At 42.6% G+C, this 23,218-nt stretch overlaps 1 protein-coding gene across 1 annotated transcript in view; it reads right to left on the reverse strand.

Moving 5' to 3' along the window:
- Positions 1 to 23,218, reverse strand: part of POU2F2 (POU class 2 homeobox 2) — a 76,735-nt gene that overhangs the window by 17,706 nt on the left and 35,811 nt on the right. Inside the window, exons 10-15 of the mRNA XM_073602022.1 lie at positions 20,118 to 20,259; positions 19,884 to 20,032; positions 12,198 to 12,377; positions 10,206 to 10,269; positions 8,214 to 8,376; positions 1,864 to 1,937 (exon numbers count right to left, since the gene is read on the reverse strand). Coding sequence (XP_073458123.1) covers positions 1,864 to 1,937; positions 8,214 to 8,376; positions 10,206 to 10,269; positions 12,198 to 12,377; positions 19,884 to 20,032; positions 20,118 to 20,259 — 772 coding nt within the window. The remainder of the gene's footprint in view (positions 1 to 1,863; positions 1,938 to 8,213; positions 8,377 to 10,205; positions 10,270 to 12,197; positions 12,378 to 19,883; positions 20,033 to 20,117; positions 20,260 to 23,218) is intronic.

Consider the following 23,218-nt stretch of genomic DNA (forward strand, 5'->3'; position numbering starts at 1 on the left):
GACCACTGTCCTAAATGATGGAATTTGGGCTTGTACTGCCTTCTTTTCAAGTGTTTGGCGCAGCTCCTAAAACATTTTTTTTTGTTTCTTTTCTTGATTTTTTTAGCTGGCCATCTTGTTCTATTCATTTTACCAGCCTTTTTGATTTTGAAGAGCAACTTAAAAAGGTGCAACATACCAATAAAGGCTAAAACTTTTATAGAATACACCCCCATCATGAAGTGAAAGACACAATTTGGTTGAAATATGGATGAGTAGATTTATCTATGACTCTCTACAGAAATAACTGTCAACTTTCAAACCCCAGTTGTAACTACAACTCCTATAGTACATGGCACAGTTGTAGGTCAGCAGTACACAGAAATATATATATCCCCTACTGCAGATGGCATTTTTGGAACCAAAGTTCTGGCGTTGGTTCTCTGCAACATTGGTCTTTTGGAGACATCAAAGGAACCAGTATTGAGAGCTATGTAGCGTGTCATCGCTAATCTCCTTAAGAAAATTCTTGTTGTGGTGTGGTTGGACTTATGGATCATGGAGCTAAATGTGCAGATCAAGAGTTCTGACACTTTAAACTCCTTGCAGCTCAGTGATAATGTACTGCAGAGGCCACTACATTTTCATTTTTAAAGAGAAGTCAACAATAACATACAAATTTGTTCTTGATATGCCTTCTTTAAAGTACCTACAGTTGACACTAGAGGGCATTAGATGCATTTTATTTGATAAATGCACAGTACATTACCAACCTAGGATAAAAGTCAGACTAAGGGCCCTTGTACACTATTGTGTTGTGTAAAACACGCTACTGCAACACATTACATTGTGGAGAGTTGTGGTGCCATTCATTCTGAATGACAACCTAACACACTTAGGTAGTGCAACACAATTTCAATGTAGCGCACCGCAATGGACACATGTGAACCATCTTGCACTTCTACTGCCCTGCGTTACAAAAAATAGTGCATGTCTGTTCCATGCAAAAAAAATCACTGCCAGTCCATGCAAAAAAGAGTTGCTTACCTTAATGCAGCCCACCTTAGCATGTGTTAAAGAAACACTTTACATGAATGGGCCCAAAAAGGTATCAACATCATTGAAGACCCTTATCCATTTTCAATTGTAGACTTCATGAAAAACACAAAAGTGGATATGTGCAGGGAACAGTTCTTTAGCAGCCTCTGCTTTCTACTTTGGGTGTAACATTTAAAAAGAAAAAAACGTACTGCACCCTTAAGGGCTTGGACGAGAATAAAAAAGTTAAGCATCTAATTAAGTTAAGATCTCATAGCCTGAGATTTATTAGTCATCATGGTGACCTTTAACTGATTTCCTAACAAATAATCTTTTTGTTATTTTTAGATGCAAGCTCCACACATTTTTGCACAGATGTTTGGCCCACCTGCACTTCCAGCCCCAAGGGTCTACTCTTGGCTCAAATCACATTAATTAGTGACAAAGGATTGACTACTGAGGTTCATATCTTCAGTGGAAACAACTGTTTCACAAGCAGGCCACGGGGTTAAAGTGGGCCAAAACCAGATTTAGCTTTTCTGCCAAACAAATTATTAGTCTGATTTTATGGCTACCTTTCTTAGTTTACTGTTGTCCCTGAGGTTCTATTTCAAGGCCCCCTGACGCATTGTACTAATTTTAGTTAAGTTTTCCAACACTCCAGCTGAGAATTAGGGGTGTTTTAGTTAAGACAGCTTATGGCAACTGCCAAACAGTTCACCTGGTGAATGGATGTGTCCACAGTGACATGAAATGTGGTGGTGAAAAGGTCACAGGCATCATGACAATGGTTAATGGGATGAAGCATGCCATGATTCATCATGTGACTTGTCCTGTCCTACAAACCTTGTATGGTGGCCAGTGGGTTTCCAGCCATGAGGGCCGGGTTCAACCCCGGACTGACCCCGAGCACTGTGCCCCTGTAAGACCAAGAACATGGAGAAGATGGGAAGGTTTGAAACCTGGCAAATAAAAGTTCGATTTTTTTGAACACAGGCTTTTATATTCACACATTATTGCAATGAACAATGTTGTGGTGTAACTCATAACAACCAAGGGTTTAATTATCTATTCTTTCAGTTACTGTGAAGTTGGTTGTCCTGAGTTATAGCACACCAGTGTTTTTCAAGCAGGTTATGAAATCACACTTTAACAATGTTGCAAACCTCACTTACCATTCTTCAGTTATGTGTAAATCCATCATTTGCAAGTATAGGTTTTTGACAGATTTACATACAGGTAAGGAATTTAATTCTGCAGTAAACCCATCTATACTAATAAGTACAAAGCAACACTGACAAACAAGTGCAGGCAGGAAGAGGTGAATGTACTGTCTGCAGCATAGGAACAGGGATAGCAGAGGTTAGGATTGCAATGGGGCACAAATGGCCTACTTAGCGATATGTAAATGGCTTCTTCAACTTAAGCAAGTGTGGTGGCTTAAACACTTCTTCTGGAGTAAAGGGGACACAATACAAGGGCGAGGTAGGTGTAGGGGTTGGGTTGGCTTGGTGCAGGGGAGAGGTAAATAATATTATTAGTATACAGGATTTATATAAGAGCTTACAATCTAATGGGATTGGGCAGGTGGTACAAAAGGTTGTAACTGTGGGGAATGAGCTGATGGAAGTGGTAAATTAGTTGGGGGTGTTGGGAGGTGCAGGAGACATTAGCAACAGAAAAAGTTCTAGGATGGGAGGTTAGGAGACATGGATCATATCTTACACTGAGGTCTAGGTCTATCAAGCCATTTTCTGCAAGTAGAAGCATGGGCACACATACCGTCACTCTAAGCTTAGGCCTCTCGTTATGCTGGGGTACATAAACTTCTAATATTCAAACTTTTAGAAAGAGTGTTTACAGGGAAAGTTCAAGGTACCATCAGAGGTTTCGTAAAAGCAGTCTACAAAGACCCATAAAAAAGGTATGTTCTAGCACCAGGAGCCTTTGCTTAATCTGTGTGATAGAGGTTTCATTTGGTACCAGATTGTCAGGTCCAATGTATCCTAATTAAAATGGCAGGTTGGTCTTAGGGTGGCCATTAGGTTATTAGGATTGGCACATGTTTCACTATGAATAATGTATGGTCTGACAAGTCCCAATAACCTTCCAAGACCAGACAATCATATGTGCCACTCAACTGACATGAATAGCAGTGCTATGGTTGAAGTGGCCACCCTTAAAATTGTTCTAAAATCTAAGTGCTTTTACTCCAAAAACAGAGGGCTTCAGGAGTTTGACTGCTTCTGTCAGTCAAACTCCTGTGAGAAGTAAAAGAGGGTGGGGCTTACCAGGGCTGTGTGCATCTATGGAGACACTCAGCCCAGAAGGAGCACACCCACACGGGTGCTCCCTTAGCACCACACTTGCTGAGGGGGCTCCTTTCCCAGCGAGGGGGAGCAGCAGAGAGCACTCGCATCTGTTTTCCAGGATGAATGACGCTTGGCCTCATTCAACTCCAATTAAGGACATACTATGAGTACTGGGAATTATGAATCCTCTTCCTAAGGGGTGTGATCATGGTTCCCTACACTCAGTGTAATACATAGAGCATATCAAGGGACAGGCTGATGGGTAGGCAAAAGAGGCAATCACCTTGGGCTCTTCAGCAGGAGTGGGACGCAAAAAGGGCAGGACCTGCAACCTATGTTCCCAAGGTTTACAGCTCATGGAAGGAAGAGGTGGGGCACCTAACCCAAATCAAAAACGCAATCTTTGGACTTTTTGCCTTGGGTGCTGAAGGAGCTTGTCTTGACACTGAGCATAACTCTGTATTATCAAAGACCACCCACCACAAAAGATGACTAGAGATGGAGTAGGACCCACATGTCGTGCAACCAGCCTGAAGGTTTTGGAAAGTGGCAAATAGAAAAAATAGAAACACTACCAGTGGAGCTTTCTGGGGGATGGGGTGCCACTGAGGAGAGCCTGGAGCCCAAAGTTGGGCTAGAAGCTAATCATATGCTAGAGCAGAGCAGGGGTCTGCAAACTGCAGCCTGCAGGCCGAATATGACCCTTTTCTTGCCTTTATCTGTCCCTTTTGGCACTATTCCTTCCACTGATATGAGGTACTATACTTTCCACTGACACCATAGACAGCGCACGGTTCCTCTCACTGACAATGTCTTACAGGGACACAAATTATGAAGCACTATTCCTCCCACTGACACCAGTGATGGGGCACTATTCCTCCCTCGAACACCAATCTTTCCATTTATTTTTACCCCCACTGGCCAGCAAGCCTATGGCATTATTTACTCCCACTGATGCCAGGGAATTTCTACTCCCACTGGCCACAATCCGAACCCCCCCTCCCTAAAAAGTTTGAAGGGCATTAAACTGGCGCTTTGTTTCAAAAGTTTAGAAATCCCTGTGCTAGAGGATCTCAATGCTTCATCAGACTGCAGAGATCTTTGACTGTATTTTTTTTTTTTTTACTTCTGGATGATGCATACACTTCACTATATCTGAAAGGACATTTTGACCGATTTAAAGGATTGATGGGACTAGCAGTCCTTTTTGTAACAGAAGGAATAGTTATTAAACAGGCTGTACAACTTTTTTTTTTCCTTAACTTGTACATGCTTTTAAAAAAAATGCTCTCGTTTGCAAAGGCTGCTCCATGTAGTGAAGTGAAGCAGCTGTCTAAGGTGATTATGTAGCAGTACTATGACATGCCACTAATAAGATCACCGCTCGCAGCTACCCATGCTGTCAGACGCATTACAAGGCATCTATGTGATCCTCTCCAGCTGCTGCCAGCATCATGTAACGCAAACTGAGAAGCAGCGTGGCGCAGGGTGAAGGTTCTTTCTTACGGGAACAATACAAATTTGTCTTCTGTTCCATCTTAAACAATTATTATAACAGAGGAAAATATATAAAATTTTACACAAACTTGGAACAGAGGTCCATGTAGCACGTCTTTGTTCCTGGTTTAATAAAAATCTGTACTTTTTGATATATTTATCATTTAGATCTACACATAACAAATAATTGTTAGATGCCACCTTCAGTTCCTGCCTGCTGTTCACCTGGAACACAATCTCCCTTCAGGGCGGTCATTAAAAACAAAATAATAAAAACTTTACTGTGCTTTATTTAAAGAATTCCATGTACGGTATATTTGTACATAGTTGCAATGGTCAAGCTTGGACCAATATAACTATGTATATACAATACCTGGATGATGGGGGGGGGGGGGGGGGGGGGGGGGGATCACTGAAGTAGACAACACTACTCCAGCAATTTCCACTTACTTTGGGTCCTGTGCCATTGTGAAACTGCTTTTCATGTACTGAATAAATGCAAATCGATTGGAATAAATGCAAAATGATTGGAGGAGGTGCAGAGAATGATGTCAATGCTCCGTCTCTCCACCTTGTCCAATCAGAGAAACATTGTTAACATGCATTATGAATACAGGGAGGTTGGCCCCTTAGCATGGGCGCCATTCAGAGAAAGTTTTTATCCGAGGTGGAGAGGTAGGTACAATGAAGTCTTGCTCTTCACCTCGTCCAATCAGACAAGGATTTGCATTCATTCAGAAAATGAAAAGCAGTTTCTGAATGGTGCCCCTGCTGAGCCGACTGCCTGTATTTCACAATGCATCAGGCTGGCCACTCAGTACAGGACCCTGAAGCAACTGGAGATCGCTTGAGTAATGGTGCCTGCTATGTGGCATCAGCCAAGTATGGTATACACTCAGTTACATGTAACTACAGCGGGGAAAATAATTATTTAAACCCTGGCAGATTTTGTAAGTTTGCCCACTTACAAAGAAATGAAGGGTCTATAATTTTTATCATAGGTGTATTTTAAATGATAGACACATAATATCAACCAAAAATCCAGAAAAAACACAAGACAAATGTTATAAATGAAGTTGCAGTTCAGTGAGTAAAATAAGTATTTGATCCCCAAGCAAAACATGACTTAGTACATGGTGGAGAAACCCTTGTTGGCAAGCACAGAGGTCAGACATTTCTTGTAGTTGGTGGCCTGGTTTGCACACATCTCAGGAGGAATTTTGATCCACTCTTCTTTACAGATCTTCCCTAAATCCTTAAGATTTCTTGGCTGTCACTTGGCAACTCGAAGTTTCAGCTCCATCCATAAATTTTCTATAGGATTAAGGTTTGGAGACTGGCTAGGCCACTCCATGACCTTCATGAGCCACTCCTTTGTTGCCTTGGCAGTATGTTTTGGATCATTGTCATGCTGGAAGACCCATCCAAGACCCAACTTCAGTGTTCTGGCTGAGGGAAGAAGGTTCTCATCCAAGATTTTACAATACATGGCCCCGTCCATTGGCCCCTCAATGCGGCAAAGTTGGCCTGTACCTTTACTAGAGAAACAGCCCCAAAGCATAATGTTTCCAACTCCATGTTTGACTGTAGGGATGGTGTTCTTAGGGTCATAGTCACCATTTTCCTTCCTCCAAACACGGCGAGTCGAGTTAATGCCAAAGAGCTCAATTTTGGTCTCATATGACCACAGCACTTTCTCCCAATCCTTCTCTGAATCATTTAGATGTTCATTGCCAAACTTCAGAGACCAAAATTGAGCTCTTTGGCATTAACTAGACTCGCCGTGTATTGTAAAATCTTGGATGAGAACCTTCTTCCCTCAGCCGGAACACTGAAGATGGGTCATGGATGGGTCTTCCAGCATGACAATGACCCAAAACATACCGCCAAGGCAACAAAGGAGTGGCTCAAGAAGAAGCACATTAAGGTCATGGAGTGGCCTAGCCAGTCTCCAGACCTTAATCCTATAGAAAATGTATGGAGGGACCTAAAATTTCGAGTTGCCAAGTGATAGCCAAGAAACCTTAAGGATTTAGAGAAGATCGGTAAAGAAAGAGTGGGCCAAAATTCATCCTTCCAGGGTTAGCTCCTATAGCTCCTGTCTCTATGTCAATTTTGCAGGGCCTATAATGGTGTTTGAGGTAAGCATATGTAGGTAAAGCCAAGACATTAGCTGATATGTCTGGATTGTAAAGGAATTTATTTGGTTGTTTGAATGTTTGTAAAAAATTCAAACCGTTTTAATAAAAAAAATAAATAAATAAAACCTCTCTTCTGAGATGCATGCAAACCTGGTAACCAACTACAAGAAATGTCTTACCTCTGTGCTTGGCAACAAGGGTTTATCCACCAAGTACCAAGTCATGTTTTGCTTATTTTACTCACTGAACTGCAACTCAATTTATAACATTTGTATCATGTGTTTTTTCTGGATTTTTGGTTGATATTCTGTCTCTATCATATAAAATATACATATGATTAAAAAAATATAGACCTTTCATTTCTTTGTAAGTGGGCAAACTTATGCAACCTGCAGGGGATCAAATAATTATTTTCCCCACTGTATGTAACAATATACCATACCAGGATTTTTTTTTCTTTTAATGACACGCCTGCAACATGAAAGAAGGACTTAAAATGGAATATGTTATTTCTCTTGTTGCCTATAGCAGACAATCAGAATCCTTATTTTGATTTTTAAATCTGTCAGTTGGAAGGGCACTTGCTGCTATGAGCAACAAAACACGACCATTCCAATTTTTCGATTAAGAAAAGTGTAGTAAGAGGTCAGCCTGCTACTAACTCATAGCTCCCCAACTGTCCCTCATTTCGAGGGACTGTCCCCGATTTGGAACAATGTCCCTCTTTCCTCCTTATTTGTCCCTCATTTTGGTCTGATCTATATAGATGTCTATAAAATGCACATGTTATCTATCAAAGTGTTTTCCAACACTAAACCTTTCATCCAATTTCTAAATTGCTGCATTTGCAAATTCCAAAAGCCAATATAAAAGGAATAGTAGTGGTAAAAAAAAAAAAAAAAAACGCACTTGTGTGTTTAACCAATCTTGTTTTTTTGTACAATTCTCCTTTAAGGGGGCATGGCAAGGGGTGTGTTCTATGCCTGCATACTTTTTCTGATAGGTGTCCCTCATTCCCTCATCTCAAAAAATTGGGGAGGTATGCAAACTGGATTCCTCAGTGGCTCCTTGAACCTTTTGCCATCATAACCCCTGCACTTGAGTTCCCAGCTCTGCCCACTTTCTGCAGACATTACAACAGAGTCTTATTTTCCATGTTTGATCACTGAAAGGAAAAAAAAAAACTTAAAAGCATCTTGTGGTTGTTGCAAGCATAACTGTCCCCATGCTGGTTTCCATCACTTACCCTGTACTGGGGCTAAGTCCTGTCAGGCTAAGCCCAGAATGAGTGCTGCTTTGTGGGCTGGCGCTTGTGCTGTTGCTTGGTGGGGGTGTGGCAGAGGGGGGCGCTGTGTTGGAAGGTGGACGAGGATGGACAAGAGACCCCAAAGCGGAAGGTAAGGTAGTCACTGAAACACAGAGAAAGCAAGTGAGGCACAGACCCATTGATTGGGTTACAACAGGATGTAATAAATCAAGAGGTTATCTTTAAAAGGGAAGTGATAATGGTTTTGATAAGATTTTTATGTTCATTAGCATTTGTATAAAATGTTATTTTAAACACCAATCAGCCAATAAGAACATTACTGTCTCTACTAGCAGAGGGGAAGGGTCCTCCTCTGATTCATTCAGGTCTCTGTGCAGCACAACAGCTACTATGTGAGACTTTAGACTTGCTTAGAGCTCCATCTGCTAGCTGCAAGTGGTAAATAATACATTTTTATCTGTTTTAGTCCATATTTACCATAATAAATAAAATGCATTTTTGTGTGTTAAAATAAAATACAATTGGATCAAATTTTTAGATTCCAAATGAAAATCTATTAAAAGTGATTGTAAAGCCTAAACATTTTTTACCTCAATGCATTCCCTATATTAAGGTAAAAAAAAAATAAAAAATAAAAAGAATTTAAGTAACAGTGTCCCCCCTCACCCCTCCCTTATACTTACCTAGGCTCTCTCTCAAAAAAGCACTGTGCCCATCTTTAGTGGCTCCCCCCAAGCCTGGGCCATTGGCTCCTACTGTTGTCAGTCAAATCCTCTGGCGAGGGAGCAGGGGGCGGGGGTAAAGCCGTGCTCTCTGTGTCTATGGGTGCAGGCAGTGCCTACTGGTGTACCACAATAGGAAGAGACTTCCTAGGCACACCAAGAAGAGGGAGAGCCAGGAGCACTGGTGGGGGACTGGAAGGCTGCTCTGTGCAATTCATGTTTGTTAATTAAAAAAAAGAAAAAAAATGACTTTACAATCACTTTAACTTGGTTCTATATGGAGTGCCAGCATAAGAAACTGAATTTGACTCGGTAGAGCAACAGTACTTAGAAAGAAAGAGGGAGAAGCACCACAAAGAGCTAATCAAGTGTGCTCTAGTGAACGAAACATAGGAGGAGAGAGCAGAGTGACAGAGATGAGCTCATCAGTGTGCTGCTTCTCCTTTTACTGTCCATAAACAGGATGGGGGAGGGGAGCTGTTAAAGTTAAACTGCAGCAGAGAAAATCAGGTTCCCTCCCCTGCTAGACAGGGCTGTTTTGTGTGGCAGAGCTGTGTAAATCTTAGGGCTGAATGAACAGAAATATGAATCCTTTGAGAGGTAAAGCAGCTACTACGTATTTATTTTATGTGCGTATTTAGCCATTTGCCTGGAGATCAGATTAAAACATTTTCAATGCCTGACAAGTCCATTTAATTCATTTATATAGAACAAATCAGAAACAAAAAAAAAAAAGAGGATTCATCACACCTCCCAACCAAACTGCTCTGCTCGTGAAATGATTTAGTCATCAATTCAAGTGATGACATCACTGGGTCTAAAATATGGTATGTAATGAAAAACTGAAAGGTTTTTATTACAATTTGCATTAGCATGTTGATGTGGGGATAAAGGAGGAACTAGGAAAGGCAAAAAATAAAGCAGAATAAACTTCAATTTTAAAGGTCACTTCCACCCAAAAATGAAAACTGTGGGGTAGATGGAAAGCTAAATCACATACTGTAATCTTGTATCTCTCCAAATGGATTCCTTAAAATCTAGAACATACATATTAGCGGGGACACCTTTGCTATAGCTTAGTGGGGATATCTCACTGTCTGAGAAGCCAGGGGGTGATTTAACCTTTAGATGCCTACCCAAAAAACAGACATATCAGGTTTGGACAGAACTGACCTTTAAATAAAAAACAGCCGAAAATGAAGTGAGCATGGAGGGTTATAGGGTGCAAGGAGAATGGGTGGCCGGTTACCTGTTGTGCTGAGAGTACTGGAAGCCTGGGAAGTGAGCGTGGGGGCAGACACCGGGGTGTGCACCTGGAGCAGATCAAGGAAAGGAGGAGATATGAGACTGTGAAGGGTGGATGAGGAAAACAGAGGAGAGACAGGAGGTAAAAATTGGGGTTGCTGTATGGTGCAAGACATGTGGATCACTGCCAGTGTCTGTACGGTGAATATCCATGCCTAGCATAAATTTGTTAAGAGTGTCAGTGCAATTTTCTATTTAAAAAAAATAGAAAAATAAAAAAAAATAAAAAAATGTCTTCTTCCCCTTCAGCAATAAATATATAAAAAATTATATATAACATTTTATACACACAATGCAAAGAAACATTTGCCCAACAATAAAGTGTATGCAAAAATAAAATCTATCCGCACTTCCTGTCACAGGCTGAGAATGCTAGTGAGCCTTTCAATTAGCAACAGCATTGTCAGCCTTCAACAAAATGGTGACCATCCGCACACAGACACCAACTCTCTGTTGCATAAATGTAATGAGACGATTAAAAGATGCTTTCAGCTCCTGTTTTCCATCTGTAGGAAAACTCCTCAGACACGTTTTGCCCTTTTCGGGGCCTAATCGTAGGTGGAGAACACATTTGTGCAACAGTGAGTCAGTGTCTGTGTGCAGAACGTCACCATTTTATTGAAGTCTACTAGAGCCTGACAAGCCGATTCGGTCTGTCTTGCACCAGTCAATTCATATGCTGATCCGACTGACAGAGGTTTGGGAGGCTTTCAAGCAGTACTAATTTCACTGTTTTGAGCACTGTTAGCCTGTTGTGTATGCTTCTTCAGTAGGCCATTTGCCTGTCTACCTGATCGTGCACATTAGCGTTGTCAGGCTGAAACAAGAAGTGCAGGATCTCTAGATAAAAAAAAACTTTGCAACGTATTTGCTTAAAATAGGTGTACACAGTGAAGAATTATGCCAAAAATACTGAAAAAATTGATTTAGGGTTTATGAGCTGCAGAAGAGGCAGTTTACAGACGCTTTTCATGCGCTATTTTTAGCGCAAAAGCGACTGTAAAATGCCTCAGCGTGAAAGTGGCCTTATAAAAATAGACCTCTTAAAACGTATCTCTCTGGCCAGTTTCCACCAACAGAATCTTTAGTATCTGTGCCACGGAAGTGCTGGTTGTCTGACTCCCCCACTGTGCAGTGTGGTTCCAACCACCAGTCCCCATATCCCAACAAGACACAGTGGGGACATCTAGGCAGCTAGTGGGTGGAACCACAGTGTCCAGCAAGGGGGACCAAGCATAAGTGTGTCAGATGCAGAAGATTCTTTGAGTGCTGTACCTCTTCAAGAGGGTGAAGACAAGACTAACCACCTACTGGACTGATACTCTAAATATTCTCCACCTTTTGCAGGAAAAAATGAGAGGCAACAGAGTTGCTTTAAAGCCCAACTAAAGTTAACTACTTGTTTAGGTCTAGGGGGCAAAGAAGTTTTACTTACTGTACCCAAGCCTCTGCACTTCTAGGCTGGACCCTTCAGCATCCCTATGCTTCAGTGGTCTAAGGTCCTCATATCAAGACTGATGCTGTGTTCTTAGTGGGGTGATTTTTTTTCTCTCACTTCCTGTTTAATCAATTAAAACAGGAAGTGAGGTGAAAGCTCCCAAAAGAGGACTGCAATCAAAGGACAAAAAGCGGTTCCAACCCCTCCAAAACTAAGATTAAAAAAATTAAAAATTTGGCTGGAGTTGGATTATGCACATGCAAAAAAGGTGTGAAAGTGGAGTTAGTGTGGCATGTCTTAGCCTACAAATAAAAAAAAAAAAGTGGGCCCACTTCTGCTGCAAGAGTGGGGGATCTATTTTTCTGGCCACTATGTATAGGCACTGCCTGGATTCCGTGACTACAAATGGTTCTTAGTGTTTGAACTGAGACTGTGGTCACCACATGTGCCCCATACAGCTTCCCCATGTCATGCTGAGAAGACAGGACGGCTCATTACCAGATGCGTCCCATACATCTGCCCTTTGCCCTGGCTGGTGGGGATGAGTGGCATACTGCTACATGGGTTGATGCGCTTCTCCTTCTGTCGACGGTTACAGAACCACACGCGGATCACTTCCTTCTCCATGTTCAGCTGCTCAGCAATCACAAGGATCTCCTCGGAGGTAGGTTTCTGGTTCTGGGTGGCACAGTAAAGAACAGATAAGGCATAAGAGAATGCAACAAGAGTACAGCACAAAAAATACGGGAAAACATAAATTGGGAAACTATCATCAATACCTACATTTTATTACATTGCCTAAAAGCAAACCTGGTTGTTGTCCATGCAGAGCAAAGTAACAGCGCTTCTTTGACCTTTTCATTTCTGGACAATTATTTTTTTTCCACTCATGGTAACCAATCAGCTTCTAACTTCAGTTTGTTCAAATTTAAATAGAACTGTGGGCAAAACTTTTTTTTTTTCCCCCATTTTGGATAGGGGAATACAGAATACTCAAGGGAGGGTTATAACCTCTGTAAGGTTTATTTTTGCTCTCCTTGTTCTAATGGGGAGATTTACCTTCACCTTCTGTCCCATAGCTAAAACAGAAGTGGGAGGAAATCCCTGTAAATTAAAGGAATTCTTTGGGGACCCCCAAGTCACCAGAACTGGTGCCCCCGTTGGAAGATTTCCCTTCTATTATCTTTCTGGGGGCAACCCAAAATTTGGGATTTTTTCTTTTACTTTCACTTTCAATGATAACGGTAAACAGGACAATAGGGTGAATCTCCAGAATGGGGGCACGGACAGCAATAAGACCCCTTTCACACTGGGGCGTCGGCGCGGCGCTTTGCCGTCGTTTTAGCAGAGGTTTTCGGTCGCTAGCAGGGCGCTTTTAACCGCCGCTAGTGGCCAAAAAAGGTTAAAACGACCGGCAGTTCGGCAGCAGTGCCCATTCATTTCAATGGGCAGGAGCGGTGAAGGAGCGGTGTATACACCGCTCCTTCACAGCCCCAAAGATGCTGCTTGCAGGAGTTTTTTTTTTTTTAACGTACTACCAGCGCATCGCCTCAGTGTGAAAGCCCTGCAGGGGAGCTGTTTTTCAGGCACTTTACAGGCACTATTTTTAGCCCAAAAGAGCCTGAAAAATGCCTCAGTGTGAAAGGGGTCTAAAAACTGACAGTGGATCCAATTCCTCTCCACTTTATCCAAAAAAAAAAAAAAAAAAGTTTTGCCTTTAGTTATACTTTAAGCTTTGACAATAAAACCTGGAAGCTGATTAGTTGCTATGCAAAGCTGCACTTGCAGGGTTCTGAGGAAAATGGCAGGGTCTGCATCCCTTTATTTCCCTTTGAGAGTAACTCACCAAAAATGCAGAGCTGCACCAGATTTTGTATGCTCCAGTTTTAGTAAATCTCCCCCATGGTGAACACTTCATTGGCAGTGAAAGTATTACTGCTCCCCTTCCCAGCAGCACATACTGCTCTTTTATACACTGCCGTGTATAAAAAGCAAGTATCCAATACTTCCAAATAAGAAGAAGGAGCATGTAACTAATGGTCCCCATATGCTAGACAAAAAATAAATAAAAAATAAAAAAATCAAAGGAACAGGTTGGAAAACTTCTGTTAAACAAATGATAAATTGAACGCATTTCTCGCCCATTAAAAATTGAACTGTTCGCACTGCGCATATGTGACAAAAAACGTATTACTTTATATCCACTGAACAATCCACTGAATTTATCGCTCAAAATTCAGTCATTACATGATGACACTGTCGTTTGCTCTCACGACCGAGCGTTTGTTATTCTAAAAGGAGTTTGAACGATTTTTCGTATAGTGTATGTCTAGCATTACTGTCCTCTTTTTCATAATAAATTCAAAAAATTCCTTGGGGTCAACCACGATATTCATTATTTTTAACAAAAAGGACCTTTGGCTTTCATCATTTTAGTTACGGGTATGGATTGTAAATCTTGAATATTCTTTATGGGGGGTGAGATGTAACATTATAAAGCGTCTCCAGAGGCTGCTGTGAGCTGCAATGTGGATAAAAGGATGTTAGAATCAGGCTAAAATATCTGTAGAAAATCATTGATAGCATTTAGTAAAATGAGAAACTGGAAAACGTCCGAAAGTACATGGAAGGATAAAGATTATTTGAAGGGGAAGGGAGCTTTATACAGTGCCTTGCAAAAGTATTCACCCCCCCCCCCCCCCCCCTTGGCATTTTTCGTCTTTTGTTGCCTCACAACCTGGAATTAACATGGATTGTTTGAGGATTTACATCATTTAATTTACAGAACATGCCCACAACTTTAAAAATTATTTTTTTTTATTGTGAAGCAAACAACAAATAGGACAAAATAACAGAAAAAGTCAATGTGCATAACTATTCACCCCCCTAGTCAATACTTTGTAGAGCTACCTTTTGCGGCTATCACAGCTCCAAGTCGCTTTGGATAGGTCTCTATGGGCTTGCCACATCTTACCACTGGGATTTTTGCCCATTCCAAAACTGCTCCAGCTCCTTCAAGTTGGATGGTTTGCGCTTGTGAACAGCAATCTTTAAGTCTGACCACAGATTTTCTATTGGATTGAGGTCTGGGCTTTGACTAGGCCATTCCAACACATTTACATGTTTCCCCTTAAACCACTCAAGTGTCTCTTTAGCAGTGTGTTTGGGGTCATTGTCCTGCTGGAAGGTGAACCTCCGTCCTAGCCTCAAATCACACGTTTTGCTCAAGAATATCCCTGTATTTAGCACCATCCATCTTTTCCTCAACTTTGATCAGTTTCCCAGTCCTGACTGCTGAAAAACATCCCCACACCACCATGTTTCACTGTGGAGATGATGTTCTTTGGGTGATGTGATGGTTTGCACCAGACATAGCATTTCTTTAATGGCCAAAAAAGTTCAATTTTAGTCTCATCAGACCAGAGCACCTTCCTCCATACATTTTGGGAGTCTCCCACATACCTTTTCGCAAACTCAAAACGTGCCATTTTGTTTTTGATGAAAGTAATGGCTTTCTTCTGGCCACTCCGCCATAAAGCCCAACTCTATGGAGCATACGGCTTATTGTCATCCTATGTACAGATACTCCAGTCTCTGCTGTGGAACTCTGCAGCCCCTCCAGTGTTACCTTAGGTCTCTGTGCTGCCTCTCTGATTAATGCCCTTCTTGCCCGGTCTGTGAGTTTTGGTGTGCGGCCGTCTCTTGGCAGGTTTGCTGTTGTGCCATGTTCTTTCCGTTTGGTTATGATAGATTTAATGGTGTTCCTAGGGATCATCAAAGATTTGGATGTTTTTTTTATAACCTAACCCTGACTTGTACTTCTCAACAACATTGTCCCTTACTGGTTTGGAGAGTTCCTTGGTCTTCATGGCAGTGTTTGGTTAGTGGTGCCTCTTGCTTAGGTGTTGCAGCCTCTGGGGCCTTTCAAAAAGGTGTGTATATGTAATGACAGATCATGTGACACAGATTGCACACAGGTGGACATAATTTCACTAATTATGTGACTTCTGAAGGCAATTGGTTGCACCAGAGCTTTTTATGGGCTTCCTAACAAAGGGGTTGAATACATTACGCACATGCCAAGTATACGTTTTTTATTTCTTACCGTAAAATCCCTTTCTCTGAAGTTCATTAACAGACACAGCACTCTTAGTCTTGACCTTAGGGTTATATCGTCACCTTTAGGAGTAGGACTAGGCAGAACATAAAAAAAAAAAAACAATCACAGCACCGCCCAGGGGCGGTCCTTACTGGCAGTAACCCCCAGCTCAGTCCATCAAGAAGCAATACAAACATAAATAGGAGGGGTGGGTGCTGTGTCCGTCAATGAACTTCAGAGAAAGGGATTTTACGGTAAGTGGAAAAAAATCCAATTTTCTCTTTCGTTCATTGATGGACACAGCACTCCTAGTCTTGACCTTAGGGACATCCCAAAGCAGTGCCAAAAACAAGGGGTGGGAACACAGAAAAAAATAATAAACTCCACCCACAAACAAAAAGAAAAAAACAAAATTCAGAGATTCACTGGTCCCAGCAGAGAGCCAGGTCCTTCTACTAGACTAGGCAGAAAAAACTGAGCTGGCGGGAGCAGAGTGGGGGGTTACTGCCAGTAAGGACCGCCCCTGGGCGGTGCTGTGCTTGTTGTTTTATGTTCTGCCTAGTCCTACTCCTAGAGGTGGTAATATAACCCTAAGGTCAAGACTAAGAGTGCTGTGTCCGTCAATGAACGAAAGAGAAATAGTTTTATGTATATATTTTTCTAATTTTACTTAGACTGTTGTGTTCTGATCCATCTCATATAATTCAGATTAAAAAAACATTGAAAAAAACTAAAGGCTGTAATATAACAAAATAGGTAAAAAGGGGGTGAATACTTTTGCAAGGCACTGTAAATTGAAACTGTAGAATTTACTGTATAAGGTGCAGCAATCATGGTGCAAAATTACAAACAGAAAAAAAAAAAAAAAAAACACACATGGTTTAGACAATACACCTGGATAATGGATTGGATAACTACAACAAAGCATGCTCAGTGTAAGTATGCATTGTTATATTTTTAATGAGGGATGACTGGCTCTCCTAGTAGACACGCTTTGTTGTTAAACGTATTATACTCTCCCCAGGCAGTAAAAGGAAGCACCTGCCGGAGGCTGCGCACATCACAAGCCAGCTGCTCAATGTCAGTGAAAAAAAAAAGTCAAGCTTTGGCCCTCCCTCTCCCATCCCCAGCATATCACTACTGGGCAGCAATAATAATAATAATAATAATAATAATACCACCAATAGTGAGGTGCTGGGGGAGAGAAGGGGGACAGACAGATCTCAACTTTTTCCTACCAATGTCCAAATTTCCGTATTGGAGCGCTCCAATTTTCAGATACCCCGGGATCTTGAGCAGACATTTACTGTACAGATGTGCAGCTGTCCGCTTTCTGTTCCTGACAACAGTTTCAAGCAGGCATGTACTGGCCATTGGGACTACAGGGAGTTTCCCGGTGGGCCGATGGCTCAGTGGGCCGATTTCAGTGACAGTGGACCGCTGCCTCCCTCCAGTCCTCTGTCCGTCCCCCCCCCCCCCCCGCAGTGCTCACCTCCTCTCCCTGGCTAGTTATGCAGCGCGCCTGAATACAGACATGATGCTCAGGAGTCAACACTGAGAAGCTCATCATACGATCTGGAAGGAGGGCGGCCTCACTTTCCTGCCTAATCTTGTCCCATTGGGGGGGGAGCGCCAAACTGATTCTTTGCCCCAGGTGAAATAATGTCTAGCTTCCCCACTGGTACTGCCTATAAGAGAAATAATGTAGAACGGCTAATGGCTAGTGTGTGGGGGGGGGGGGGGGGCTTGGGTGGCAAGCCGGCATGGGAGAGACCTGTCAAAGTGGGCCAGTCTGGATGAAGTCCAGGGCCAAATTTTTGTCCCAGTCCAGCCCTGGTTTCAAGAGTATGTATAACCAAAACATCATTTTCTTTTTAGTTTTGGTTTGAGTAGAAAAAGGTTAAAGAGTAACTCCACTTTTGTTGAGAAAAAAAAACAACATTCCTCTCTGGCTGATCCGTGTACACTGCAGGGATTTAAAAAAAAAAAAAAAACAACCTTCAGATTCCTATCTTTTGTTATTCTGAAGAGATAGCTGTTTGTTATAGACTGATCACTTTTTTTTGTTTGTCAGTGGGCAAACGCGCAAAATCAGCAGGGGGTCAAATACTTTTTTCCCCTCACTTTATATGTAAAGTGCTGCTTGAATTGAGGGCGCTATACAAGTACCTATAATAGATAAAATATTGGTTTACAGACCATTGCATCCAGGCTTAGATCACGGGTGCAATGTCAGGCTCCTGAAGACACTGCCTCCAGCTCTATCATTCTCCAAAAGGTGAACTTAGCCTTTAACCACTTGCTTACTGGGCACTTAAACCCCCCTCCTGCCCAGACCAATTTTCAGCTTTCAGCGCTGACGCACTTTGAATGACAATTGCGCGGTCATACAACACTGTACCCAAATGAAATTTTTATCATTTTTTTCACACAAATAGAGCTTTCTTCTGGTGGTATTTAATCACAGTTGGGATTTTTATTTTTTACTAAACAAACAAAAAAAGATGGAAAATTTTACAAAAAAAAAAAAAATCATGTTTCATAGTTTGCAAACAGGTAATTTTTCTCCTTCATTGATATGCGCTGATAAGGCGGCACTGGTGGGCACTGATAGGCACAGATAAGGCGGCACTGATGGCCACTGATAGGATGGCACTGATGGGCCCTGATGGATGGCACTGATAGGTACCACTGATAGATGGCACTGATAGGTGACACTGATGATGAGGCACGGATTGTGAGCACTGATAGGTGGCACTGGTAAGCGGCACTGTTGTCTACTGCTAGGTGGCACTGGCAGGTGGCACAGGTGGGCACTGAGGAGCTGGCGGCAGCTCTCCATGACCGGGACTGATGTCCCTCTCACAGCCACCAGTGATCGCTTTTTTTTACTCCTCACGCTGTCAGCCTATTACCGGCTCTGTTTACATCACATGATCAGCTGTTATTGGCTGACAGCTGATCACGTGGTAAGGGGTCGGGATCGACCGCTTACTCCGATCTGTGATCCAGCGAGTCTCAGACTCGCTGATCACAGAGCGTGCCACGCGCGCCCTGCAGGAGGCACGCAGGCCGCTCGGGCACAGGAGGATGTCAATAGACGTCTCCTGACAAAGCAGGTCCGCGCTGTAGCCGTCATTCGGCTATAGTGCGGATCTGAAGAAGTTAAAGGTGGTTGTAAACCTCAGACATAAAAAATGAACAGAGCATATATATATTGCTTTTCCAGAGCACTAGGGGGTCGATTTACTAAAACTGGAGAGTGCAAAATTTGGTGTAGCTGTGCATAGAAATTAATCAGTTTCTAACTTCAGCTTGTTCAATCAAGCTTTGACAAAAAAAATAAATTCAGAGCTGCACTAAATTTTGCACTTTTCAGTTTAGTAAATCAACTCCCAAGTATAATTCCTCTTTGCTCCCCAATTCCTGTGCTATCTGCATCACTTTCGACAAGTTTTTCTTGACACCACCAGTAAAAAGGTGACGGGAGGGAGCTCCAGAACACAGCCTGAGATTGACAGCCTCAGGTCTGTTCCTGTGTGCTGTGTGAAAAAGGGGGGGGGTTCCTTCCCTCCAGTCAGCTCTCCGTACTGTGCTCTGTATAGTGTAATCTCAGCATCCCGTCCCCTGCTTTCTGGAAGTTCAGACAAGCTTTATAAATTCGGAACTTTGTATGGATGTAGAGAAGAGAAGACTGCAGATGAATAGCTACAACTTACGTAGGAGGATTTGTTTCATCTCTGTGTATCACCTGAGACCAGTCACTTCACTGTGTATATGAAAAGGTTTACAACCACTAGGGGCTCACTCACAATGGATGCATTTTACTACATTTACCAAAAATACATGGTCAAGAGAAAACAGGTTATTTTCATAGGACCTGATCATTTACAGTACACTGCAAAAAAATCCGGCATTTTTTTGCATTGACTCATACTCTGTTATTCCTGGTTATTTAAAATACATAAAAATGCATGCCAACACAACCTGTACTGCCACGTGTATTGCAGCGGCCAAGTCCTCACGCTATTTCTTTACATTATGCATGCAAGTTGTCTCATTACTGTCAACTATGTCCGTCTCACCGCAATAAAACTTTTCTCCAGTGCAAAGCGCACATTAGTCTCGATGCTGGTGCGTTTCTTGCGTCTACGGCCAGGGAGTCCATCATACACTCCCCCGGGGCTGCTCAGTGGGTTGGGACTAGGCAGAGTGCTATCCACAGACATGGATTCTAGGCAGAGAGATCGATAATTAGTAGCCAGAAAATGGGGCTAGAAAAGAGATCAGCTGTTGCATCCAAGACCGATCTGCCTTACCTGCATCGCTCAGCCACTTCTGTAACAGCGGTTTAAGCTTACACATGTTCTTGAAACTTAAGTTAAGTGCCTCAAATCGTGAAATGGTTGTCTGAGAGAAATCGTTGCCATACAATTTGCCCATGGCCAGGCCGACATCCCCCTGTGAAGGATTGAAAATCATCATTATCTTTGGCAAAAGCTCATTGGAGCAGAACACTCCCTATATCACTATATAGTGATGCATAACATCACCCACCTGTACTACAGCACCCCCTACATTATACTGAGGTACTGCAGGAAGGCACAAATCATAACATCTTGGAAAACACCCTCTATATCATAACAGAAATTGAGAACTGCATCTTTCATTAAAAAACGTGACAGTGACAGGGGCCAAGACAATCTATACTACTGGCAATTACAATGATTAAATGATTTAAATCCTCGTTAAAAAAAAAAAAAGAAAAAAAAAAAGGGGGGGGGGGGGGGGTAGAAGAGGTTTGCTTAAACAAAAAAACTTTCTTTTTAGCTATAAATACGGTGAGGAAGAGGGTTAAAACACTCAGGTTATTACTGCTGTTAAGAGGTCTCCTTACTTTTTTTTTATCTTTGTGACACCAGGGCAAAAATATGGGGAGGGGGGCAAGGGTGTCACAAGAACAAAGCAATTAAGTTCTAATCTTTCCCCACCCATTAAGAAGGCTTTGCCAACACTTCCTGCTGTCTTTCTGATCCCTCGTGTCACCAAAACAGAAGTGTGGAGAATATCTCCAGTACAAGTACAGAAATAAAAACAGAAGTTCCAACCTTTCCTTACACTATAAAGTTATATTTATATTTATGTGTAGTAAATCATTGTTATTCATATAACAGTTCTTAAAATTTAACATTTTTAGTGAAAGTGGTTCTTTAAAGCATGGGTGCTCAACCTGCGGCCCTCCAGCTGTTGCAAGTCCCACGAGGCACTGCAAGGCTGACAGTTACAAGCATGACTCCCAAAGGCAGAGGCATGATGGGACTTGTAGTTCCGCAACAGCCGGAGGGTCACAAATTTAGCACTCATGCTTTAAACGGTATAAATTCCCCTCAAAGCAAACCTGTGCTTTCCCACATGCAGAAGAAAGCAAAAGGTTTGCTTAAAAGGTTTATTCTGCTAATTATTTGCTGTCCTTGGTCCCCCCATCCCAATCAACATGCCAATTTAATTTTTAAATGAAACCTTTTCATCTTTGTTACAAGACCTTATTTTATTTTGTTATGTCATCACTTGGTATCTGTGCTTCTCTATGCATTGCAGGCATATCATGGCTTGTGGGAGGGGCCTGCAGGGTGCTGTACATAGCTTCCTGAAACCATCACAGCACCCTTCCCCGGTACTCCTCAAGAGCCCCCCAGGCCCGATGCAAGCAGTGAGCTGGCCTTTGGGAGGAGTTATGCACATATCAAAATTCCTTGATAGGTGGATGTCAGTCTGGAGGAGTGGGAATTCCTGGGCAGACTAATTCAATGCAAACTATCCTAGGTAAAGCCCACACGTGATTCTGAGCTTCCATGATTGAAAGAACTGAAATCCAATGAAAGAAAAGGGGCTAGCTGTCAGGCTGAGGAGGAAGGAGCTAGATAATCCTGGATATTCTCCTGACAGGAAACGAGGCATGCTCCGATTTGCTGTAGCTTGTAATGCACACTGTGGGAAACTCAGAGTGTACAGTGAAATTAGAGTAAGCAAATACTAACTTGCAGGACTGAAGGAATGCTGAAGTTCAGATTGAACTCTCACCCTCCTAAGCAACACTTAGACCCCTTTCACACTGCCAGTTTTAGCGGCGCTTTACCGGCGCTGTGCAGGCAGGAGTGGGGTGCTTTTAACCTCAAAAAAGGGGTTAACAAGGGGTTAAAAGTGCCGCTGCCCATGATTTTAATGGCAGGGGTGTTTTAGGAGTATACCACACCACCCCAAAGACGCTGCTTGCAGGACTTTTTTTCCGTCCTGGCTTGAGGGGCACTTTACACCTGAAAAGCACCTTCACTGTGAAAGGGGTCTAACTCACCTTTTCCTCACTTTTCTGCTACTCTGTTAATCTGCCAGATAGGTTAAAGAGGAAGTAAAGTATTTTTTCCGGGTTTTTTTTTTTTTTTGGTCCCTGCAAAGTAAAGGCGTAATGTGCAGGTATGCATCGCATACTAGCACATTATGTGACACTTGCCTGCAACGAAGCCCACGCCATCCCCGCTGCAGGCCACATCTTCACCGTCTTCCTTCCTGGGCCGTGGACTGCGCCTGTGTGACTGGCCAGAGCTGCATGACGTCACTTCTGCGCATGCGTACGGGAGCCTCCAGTCACGGCACACTCGCCTGAAAAAACGGCACGGGTGGCCGTTTCTTCAGAACGCATGCGCCGATGACATCATTGTCGCAGTATCACCTAAACAGCGCACATTTACAAGATTTTTACAGTACCTAAAAAGTAAGCCTTATTCTAGGCTTACCTATATGTACAAGTTACACATTGAGGTTTATAACCTCTTTAAGCTCTGAGTCACTCTAGCTGGAGCCTAAACAAGGCTGTGGATTGTGCCCTATACCCACGTGACAGCTTTGGCCCAATCAGCAAGCTCCAGCATTGGTACCTGGGAAAAAAGGGAATGAGCCAGATGCTCCTCCATACTGCCCTTCCTTTCTCCTAGCAGCAGAGGGAAACTGAAGGAAAGGTGAGCGTGTACTGCTGGAGAGGAGCTAGCTTTACAGTAAACCTGTTTCTTTGCCCTGCAAGGGCAAACCACACCTTTGCTAGAAGTCTATTAGTTCCTTTAATTTTCCTGTTACCCCTTAAAGTGTTAATAGACCTAGGACCCTGCATTCACAAGATCTGTTCTGTTAACCAGCCACGCACTGGTTAAAGCTTGTAGGAGGCCAGACCCTGCTGCCCTTTATGCAGCTAATTTTGATCTACTGCTTCTCCTATTGAGGGCTGATTCACTTCACTGGCACACGCTCACTTTGACCTGGTTTGGTCGCTGTAGTGCCCCTTAAGATGACTTTGCTACCTAGGATTCTGTATTTGATGCAGGCTCTCCCTATCTATCTGCCTTCATTTATTTTCAAATGCATAAACTCC

The sequence above is a fragment of the Aquarana catesbeiana genome, linkage group LG10, assembly GCF_042186555.1.
Source record: "Aquarana catesbeiana isolate 2022-GZ linkage group LG10, ASM4218655v1, whole genome shotgun sequence".
NCBI lineage: Eukaryota > Metazoa > Chordata > Amphibia > Anura > Ranidae > Aquarana > Aquarana catesbeiana.